We start from the raw sequence: 9,285 nt of genomic DNA on the forward strand, positions 1-9,285 counted from the left end.
ATCATGTGCAGACTGTGATTTATAACTTCAACATGACATTTCTGATCTTATTGATCCGTCCATGTTTCCCTGACATCACTACCTGTTCAACTTCCCCTCACCTCTAGTCTCCCTGATAGGCACATTCGGGGAAATAGGTGTATGAGGATAAAGATTAGAGCAGCTTTCTGGACGGCTGCCTCCTTGAGACAAAAGAGTCTTTATACCGAGAGACTCCAGGCCGTCACCCATCTAAGAGCAGTCCCATTCACGAAGGCTTGGGTTGAAGCAGACCGGGCTGGATCAGATAACTTCACTGTTGCAAACTCACAGTTGAGATGGATGCGAAGATAGTAATATTTTCATTACATGAGAAACTGTCGTTGCAAACAGCAGAGGACAGCGCTGTGAATCAACAGGTTTATGGTTCAAAGAAGAGTCTCATACCCTGGGGCACCAGTAAGATGATATGTTTGCTGTTGTAATAAATAAGCACCCTTTTTGACAGCTCCTCTGATAGAAACAGAGATAATTGACGGATTAATAAATCATTTTTTCACCTGCAGTTGGATTGAGAAAAATTGTGGAACATTAAAGTGCAGACAATTACGTTTTTGAGGGTTTCTGGTGCTGATGGTGTTCAATAACCCCGCTTTAAATCTTAAACCACAAGAGTTAAATTATTTACTGCTATAATATTTACTGTACTGAAAAGAGTCGAAAGGTAGTTCATTTTGGCTTTTTTTTTAGATTGTTTTAATTCCATTATAACATGTAATAATGATGATTGTAAAATGAGTCACATAAATTATCCATTATTATCCAATAATCCTTTCTCTGTATCAAGGATGTTTTCAAAATCAAACGATAGGAACAATAGGTTTTGCAAACAAGAATAGCATTAATCATCCAAAGAAAGATTGTGGTCCCCATTTGTTGAGGATGTTACCTCTTCGCAGAACTCATCAAAACTTCAAATCAAACCATTGGCACACTTTTTGTCATTTTACAGCCGGCTTCACAGATTAAGATGTAAGTCCGCTGAGCTGTGCTTCATTAAGATAGAGTACAATTCTGGAAAACAATCCCACACATTCACCTTTCCCAACAGCACAAAGGCTGCCATTATCCGCAGCAAGCGGCCTCCGCAGGTAGGCCTGCCACCATTGAAATAAGGTGGGTGGGTCGTACACCCCCAGGCGTCTGCATGTCTCCTGCCAGACAGCCAATCTCTCAATGTCATTTTGCTTCTGTGGTAACGTAGCCAACGTCCCCGTACCCACCTCTTTTCCTACACACGCTTACCTACGTACACCCTGGTTATTGATGTGTTAAAGACCAAAACAAAGACTTATCTGTTTCGTTCTGTGGTACCACTTGGGTTGCTCCCTCTGCCATATCTTCTCCTGTGGCAATTTATTTAACACTTTGTTGTTCGTGCGCTGCATGGTATGAAATACCACATCCTGAATCAGTACAATAAATATTCTTTATTTAAAAAAATAAGAGGAAGAATCTTACATCATCTTTTGTCTAATTTTGATCGACCACTAAATTCTGAAGAGCAGTATTCACATGTATTCACGCCTTTCAGCGTTGCAGTCGGTCTGCAAAACGACTAACTATCTTGGAGGATTAAAACAATCTAAATAATACTTGTCATTGGAATGTAATGAAGTAGTATAATGTAGAATACAAGGTATATGCTAGAGTACAAGTACCCTAAATTGTACAGGAGTGAAGTGTTCACAGGCTTGGTTTAATTGTACGTTTTCGCTGGACTGCAGTGACCCGGAAGCTTTTACAGAAAGTTTGAGGCGCGTACCAGTTGACCCGGAAGCTGCTCAGTCCACGCGAGTGTAGCAGAATCGTTGCGGATACGAAGCGAAGGAACCCGGTGAAGTCGAGCAGCATACGATCTGAGACGTCTGTTTTCATAAACCAACAATCATGTAAGTCTTTCTAATGATTGGCCAGTCTGCGGGACGGTAGTCATTTTTCGGTCTCGTAGCCGAAATGGCGAGTCGCGGAAGCTAGAAGCTAACGGGTAGAATGCTAGCTACGTTAGCATTTTATGGAGTCAGCGATGAGAGCAACGGCCGGTTGCTTTGTATGCCTTTCCGGTGCTATGCACACGTCGGCAGAGCTAAGTTAAAACTCTAGTAATTCTTATGGTATTTAAATTAAATCACCAATCCGTCCTTTATTTAACGTGTAGTTCAAGATAGAAGAGTACCGACTCAGACGTCGCACAATAGCATTGGTAGCATAGCATAGCCACATGCTAACACCAAGCGCTAACGTTGCAGGGTTTGAGCATGCGTGGTTCCGCATCCGATATGTTATAAGTTATGTGACTCTAACGTTGATTATCCTTCGGTATTAATTCATTTCTGATTCTATACACTATTCAGTTAATCGTCGCTTTATATGTTCGAGCTGCATAGTCATTAAGTAAATTACAGTGAAATAAACATTCATGTTCCTGTTCATTTTCATTATTTGACTGGAATATTTCCTTGGAATACATTTGTCTGACATTCCTATGAAACTTGGTTTCCCTCGTATAGTGAACAAGTTTACATTTTTATACAGCATGGTATTGCTTTTTAATACAAGTCTGTACATATCGTTCTCTGTTGTATATGAAATTTAACCTCAACGTTTACAAAATTGCAAAATTACAAACATGAAAAAAAGTCCCACAACCGACACTTTTTTTTGTGCCATGTCAGATATAAACAGACACTCCTCCTCCCAACCGTTCTGATCAGACTCATTTGTAATCAATATTTTTGTTGTGATGTTTTTTTTTTTTTCAGGAGTCTGTTGACAAAGCCCAAGTCGGAGATGAGCCCGGAGGAGCTCCAGAAACGAGAAGAAGAGGAGTTCAACACGGGCCCTCTGTCGGTGCTCACCCAGTCCGTCAAGAACAACACTCAGGTCCTCATCAACTGCCGTAACAACAAGAAGCTGCTCGGACGAGTCAAGGCCTTCGACAGGTACCGAGCCCAGCATCTGACCTTTTAAACTGGTTTCCAAGTAGGCTGTGCGATTAATATTCGATTTCATCCCACCAAAAATGTAATATTTATGTTATTGTATTTGGTGCGGTTTGTATTTTTTATTGTTACAAATGGAACAATATGAAGGTTTCATATCACAATTATCCCGGGAAAAACGATCACATGCCATGATTTAATAATCTTAAATTATTGGTAAACTTATTCTATTATAAAACAATACCTTGTATTTGAACGCAGATTGGACATATGCTTTTTAGTGCGGGACAAGCTAAATTATCTCTAGGAAATTAATTAAACAAACTTTCAACCCACCAAATTATAATTCCTTGGTTTCTAATTTCTCCACAATGCTAGGCAGCTTTTTCACTCAAGTAGCAATATTCCTGATAATGGAAATTCACCATGATCAACTTTTTCTCCCCCCTTTTTCGTATTCATTCATTACCCGTGCTGATTAATGTGGCTCAGCTGGCAGACGTCCTGCTCAACCGGAAACCTCTCTAAATGCACAGAAGGGTGCAGATGCTAGAAATATCTATTTTTATAACATCTTAGCGCAGTGAATCAGCTCGAATCCCCTCAGTGTCTGAGGAGGAAAAACAACCCCTGTTTTTCATTCCCTAAAACAAAAGGCTTTCAGTTTCAGGTCCTGCTGTTGGCGATATTACTGTTCAGTTAATATGCTCTCATCTGTGCATGGCTCGTCCAACAGGTTACGATTTTTTTCTTTCCCTGAGAAGAAAGAGAAATGCACATTTCTCTTTCATCATAATTTGTGCAAGGGTCTTATGCAGGAGGCCCCATGTTTTTAATTGTTAATCTCTTTCAAAATCTTTAATGGTATGTTTCAATGTTCTCGGCCCTCGCTGTCGTTCCAGGCACTGCAACATGGTCTTGGAGAATGTGAAGGAGATGTGGACGGAAGTTCCCAAGAGCGGGAAGGGAAAGAAGAAGTCTAAGCCCGTGAATAAGGACCGCTACATTTCTAAAATGTTCCTCAGGGGGGACTCGGTCATCATCGTGCTGAGAAACCCTCTGATCACGGGAAAATAAACTCTCAGTAGGCGTCCAGCTGGATCGGTCACAAAGCCCCTTTTCTTATTTTTTTTGTTGAGTTGTTTGGAGGCAGTGGACTTGTTTTGTCGGTGGATCACTGCAGTCACTATCGAATAAGATGAAAATCTTGTCAAACATAACGTCTTTGCGTTGTTTTTGTCACAAGAATACCTGCTTTTGAGTTGTCACTAGAACTCCTCTGTATTTTTCATTTTAATAATAAAAGTGATGGATAGATTAATGTGAAGTAGTTGTTTTTATTTTACGCTTTCAAGTTTCTCCTTAACTAAACCTACGGCTAGTTTGATTGCATTTTTTTTTTTTTTACCCCATTTTTTTTCTCTGGTATCCTCCCCCCTCGTCCCCCGCTGTCACACTTTCACTCCACCCTGACAGCCTCTTCGGTGTCGGGCTGGATTTCAGTCGGCAGCGCTCAATATGCGACAAACTGCCGTTTAAAGGCGCGCTGCATTATTGATGAGACCAGATGCGCTGACTGTCACTTCACACCCGGGTCTCGCCCCCCCCCCCCCTTCGGGCCGTTCCCCCCGGCCGCCCCGCTCGGCCCCTCCTGACCACTTTGTTAATTGTCTTAATAGCTTAACAGCCGGTCTCGCCTTACTCCTCTCTAACCTCTCGCTTTGCGGTGCTCTCACTTTTAGCGGTCAAATCGTTTGAGTTAAAAACAAAAAGCTATTCTGTATTTCATTATTTTGCGAGCCGAACACTGTTGATGTTTGAATTGTGTGGAAATCCCCGCTGGTTTAAATGCAGGCTGTAGAATTGAAATACACGGTATCTTATCCTTATTAAAATCGACCTCACTCTGCCTAATCACAGTATTGCCCTCTTAAATGTATATGTTACATGTGTCGTACCTGACTGTACGCTGCAGGTGCTCTGCTGGCTGAGGCGTGACCCTGAGGGGGATCCGTGCCCGGGCGAGGCCTCTCTGATTGACGGCCCTCAGCAGAGGCCGCCGGGTCAAAGACTCCGTGAACTTTGATGGCTCGTCTATGACTTGTGTGGCGATACTTGTGTCGAGCTCCTGCTGCAGGCAAATCTTGACTCCTACTAAAAGTTTGAGGAGATTTGAGTTACGACGGCCATGAAACTGAGCCGCCAGCGTTAAGAGACGGGGCAGCTTCTCGGGGTCAAACCTCAACAGGACGCTTCTGTCAAAGCTTTATTAACACTAGAGGTAGTCTTAATTCCTACATTTTGTACACCTTCTTTTTAATAACTGAACATGCGTTGTTCCGGTTCTTCTGATAGTAATGAGATGTAAAAACATAATTTCTCTCGCTGGTTTTATTTTAAGTTCCTCTGAATATTTTAAAGACTAAAAAGCCCATTTTTACTGGTATTTTGCAAGACACCACATTGCTAATGTCGTTCTTACTTGGTTGTGCGTCTTGAATCTGTGTGTTCAACGTTAATTCAACAGTTTAAATCCACAGTTTGACTTTAGATGAACAATAAGAGTTCTACTCACAACCTATGATTATTTATTTATCAAAGAGCTGTAGACATTTTAGATGAACATTATGTGAAATATAAAGTGCTATGCAATTTACTGCAACCTTGACCTCAAAACTCAGCCGTAAAGGCCCAATTTACATGCAAACACCAACAAGACGTGTTACAACACATAAGAAGGGTGAGTTTGGATGTTGACCTCTTCAAGTCCTTTATTAAGTCAGATGAGCCACAAAAAATCTCTCACAGTCGCAGCATCCGGGCACGAAGCACCGCTGAATATCTGCTGGGTCTATTTGGAGATGTCCGAGGATGAAAACAACTTTGGGGACCTCACTTGTTGGGTATCATCACCATTTTCTCATGTTACCCAACTCATCTCAAAGACCCTTCAAGAAGTCTCTTTCACCCTGATTGTTTTGTGTGTGTGTGGTGGTGGTGGAGGGGGGGATCCGTTGGCAGGAAGGCAGATGTTTTATTCAGTAGGTAAGCGATAAGGGGGGGGGGGGGTGAAGTGTGATTATGATAGCGATCGGCCATGCGTTGATACTCGAGCCTCCGGGCAACGCGACACCTCGCAGCATCGACCGGGCCGCGGACACCGGAGCAGCCGCAGTTTGTTTCCAAGCAGAGCCGCGCTGCGGGTGGGAGAGCGAGGGAGGGAGGGAGTGAGAGGGAGGGTGGGGGGTACCCGCTCCGTAAACACACACAAACACCTTCGCTCATCTCTAAGTGTGAATGACAGTAACTGAGGACACAGTCGGTGCAGCCAAAACAAGAAGAATCAGAGCTGCTGCACGGGGGCCCCGGGCCCCCTGCACACAGATACACGTTACAGTTAGACTACCGGCTCAAAATTTACCCGGAGGTAGTAAATTAATAATCTGTGTATATATTTAGGGGATGTCCCAGGACTATGGGTCCGGATTTTAAAGGTCACGAGTCTTCATATCCAAACACGGAACAGACATGTTTGCTTTAGTACATCTCTTTTCTCTTTTTATCATTTCAATGTTTCATTTTAATCACAAAATCCCCGGTTGATTTTCTGTAAATTCTATAACCTCTTGTTGACTATATCACCATGGTAACAGCATCTTACTCCCACATTTCCGACTGTATCACATGGACCACGTCAGCAGAATACTGTTTCTCAGCTGTCATGATGCTTAATACACGTGCTCGTTCTACATGTTGCCGGTGCGTAAAACTAAATCACTAAGTCATTTCTTGAGTGTTTTGCCAAAAAGAATACTCAAATATTCATATTTAGTCTGCCTAGAGGCCTAAAGAATACTAAAATGTGCAATATTAATGGATTATGTCTTAACAATTAGGAAATTCCTTTAATGTCATGTAAACTCACCTTGGTGTACAGCCGAGCAATATGTTCATATGTCGAAATCGACTGATCTGACCTGCTATATTTGTCATGAATACGTTGTATATATATTTAGCATTGAAAAACATATGATTGATGTTTTTGTGTTGAAAACCAAAACACACCCAATACTTTAATACGCAATACCAAAGTACATTGAATTACACTCTAATTTTATTTTCTATTTCGTCTTTAATTATTTTGTCTTGTGAGACTCTTTCAAGCAGACTTCAGCAGTCAGTCGTGTTATGTCACGGTAATACGGCCATCTAGTGGATTATAAAAGTATTACATGTAGCTTTGTAACTTCCAATTTTTTAACAAGCCATTGTCATTAATTACACAGAATATATTGAAAACTGAAAAACGTTTAATGGATCTTGAAGGGATAATTTGATCCAGATAAAGATTGCTGATACTTTGTGCGGAAGGTTTTTAGAGGCTTTTTAATTTGATAATTACGCACATTGGCTTTTCATGTATAAGTAACAAAATGCTCAGATACTGAAATTAAAACACAAGTATATGTTGTGGATTCAGAACAACATTTTGTTTGATATTGTATTCTTCGCTTTAAGCATGGCTTAGCTTGGTAGTGGTAGAATGTATATGTATGTTTATTTAGGAACCAGACCAAAAAAAAGTAACGAATTAACTGTTAAAATAAATTACTAAAGAGATTATTGTTTCTTTTGATCATTTCAAGTCCAACCTCCCAAGTCCAATTTTCATTTAATTACTCAACTCTAATACAAAAAATAGCTCCAGCTCAACAAAGCCCAGAAAATAATGTATCTGATTAAAACACATACCTTTAGATGAGGAGCTTCTTAACACATGGGGTATTAGTTATTTTACTGGAGTAAAGGATCAGAATACTTCCTCTGCCCATGTAGCCTGATTTGTCAGTGTTACGGCATGATTTTCATTGACTTCATTCTAGGACATGTCCCTGAGACAACCTCTTGCATCCTTCTGCTGCCCTTTGCTCAGCTGGCCCCTGGCCCAGACCTCTTAGCCAACAGTTGTGTCTGAGTCCATTATAAGTAGATCTTACCCTCCTCCGGTCACATTCCTTCCCTTGCAAAAAGAGATAGGGAGAGAAAAGAGAAACAGGTTGGACACTGGTTCTCTATGTCTGTGTTTCCTCGGTTGAGATTTACTTGTATAATTCTCTTTATTCCTTTGCCAAACAACGAGCGGTGGAGGCCGAGGCTCTCAGATGCTGCCTCAGGGCCTCAGGGCCTGAGGACCAGGGCCTCTGACTCGCTTCCCGTGTCAGCAGTAGAGGTGCAGTCTGTTTACAGCCTCTCTGCAGACAGGGAGACACTCAGAGGTGTGATTAAACCACCAAAGACTGTCCAACAGGTCCTCCGCCAGGCTGCAATCTGTGGACGTCAAGCTGTGGAAATAAAGCTGTGGCCTTCAGAAGGGTGGTGGGGGCGGGGGGAAACACAGAAGGAACCCAAAATGACTGTTTCTGATTCTTTAGGAGCTGCTTTCTTTCACACAAACATCACCACGCAAGTTCCAGCACAAGCTCAGACAGAAGAGTTCACTCGGGACACTAAATAAAATACTAGACTCACAGTTGCTCCGAGCTGTCAGCGTGTATGTCTAAGTGTGTGTCTGTGAGTGTGTAGGGAGGGTGGGGGGGGGGGAGCTAAAGGCATATCGGCTTTCTGGATGTTTACACATGCCATGCACACGTAATGCATTCCTTTCTCATCCTCTCGTCCACTTCTGTCCCCATTAGAAAGGAGGACTTTTATTGTGTACACTATCTCACTTTGGAAAACTGGGCCATGCGAGGCTGCCAAACACTCCTTTCACCGATAATAAAATAATAAAATATAACTAAAAAGTTCTATATTATATTATTCTGTGCTCTATATTTTTAATCCAAGTTGTTTTTTTATCACAGGGTAATTCGCTAAATGCTTCAGAGGGTCTACAAGGAATATAGCTATGGAGAACAAAGTTACAGATATATAAAGAATATGAAATAAAACCCTGAAGTCACCGTAGTGACGTTACGCTGACAGCCGGCAGGGCGAGGTGCAGGGCCGCCGAGGCCCCGCGCGTGGATCAGATGCTGCCTTCAAGTGCTATCGGAAATCGAATATATCAACCACCAAAGATAAGAACTTTAACTTTACACCTCTGATTTGCAGTGTTTAACTGTTGCTAAAATAGTGAGCAAAACGGAGGGCTGGTTCATTGGATTTTTTGGGGGCTTTTGTCTTATTGGTGGTATTTAGCTAGCTAAAAACCAAAATAAATCAAATTGTAAAGAACATTGACTTTCTTTTATGTAGCGTACTTCATTTCATTTACTTACTTTTTTAAACATTTACTTAACTT

General features: G+C 41.7%; 1 protein-coding gene across 1 annotated transcript; it reads left to right on the plus strand.

Moving 5' to 3' along the window:
- The first annotated feature begins 1,658 nt into the window (after window positions 1-1,658).
- Window positions 1,659-4,302, plus strand: snrpd2 (small nuclear ribonucleoprotein D2 polypeptide). Its single transcript, XM_040188275.2, has 3 exons — window positions 1,659-1,931; window positions 2,802-2,981; window positions 3,884-4,302. Coding segments are annotated over exons 1-3 (357 nt in total). The 5' UTR covers window positions 1,659-1,929; the 3' UTR covers window positions 4,059-4,302.
- Window positions 4,303-9,285: the final 4,983 nt, after the last annotated feature.

The sequence above is a fragment of the Gasterosteus aculeatus genome, chromosome 1 (assembly GCF_964276395.1).
Source record: "Gasterosteus aculeatus chromosome 1, fGasAcu3.hap1.1, whole genome shotgun sequence".
Classification (NCBI taxonomy): Eukaryota; Metazoa; Chordata; class Actinopteri; order Perciformes; family Gasterosteidae; genus Gasterosteus; species Gasterosteus aculeatus.

Excerpts from the sequence above, each read along its gene's own strand:
- snrpd2 (XM_040188275.2), top strand. Across the intron at positions 2,982-3,883 it reads CGAGTCAAGGCCTTCGACAG|GCACTGCAACATGGTCTTGG; the intron begins GTACCGAGCCCA and ends CTGTCGTTCCAG.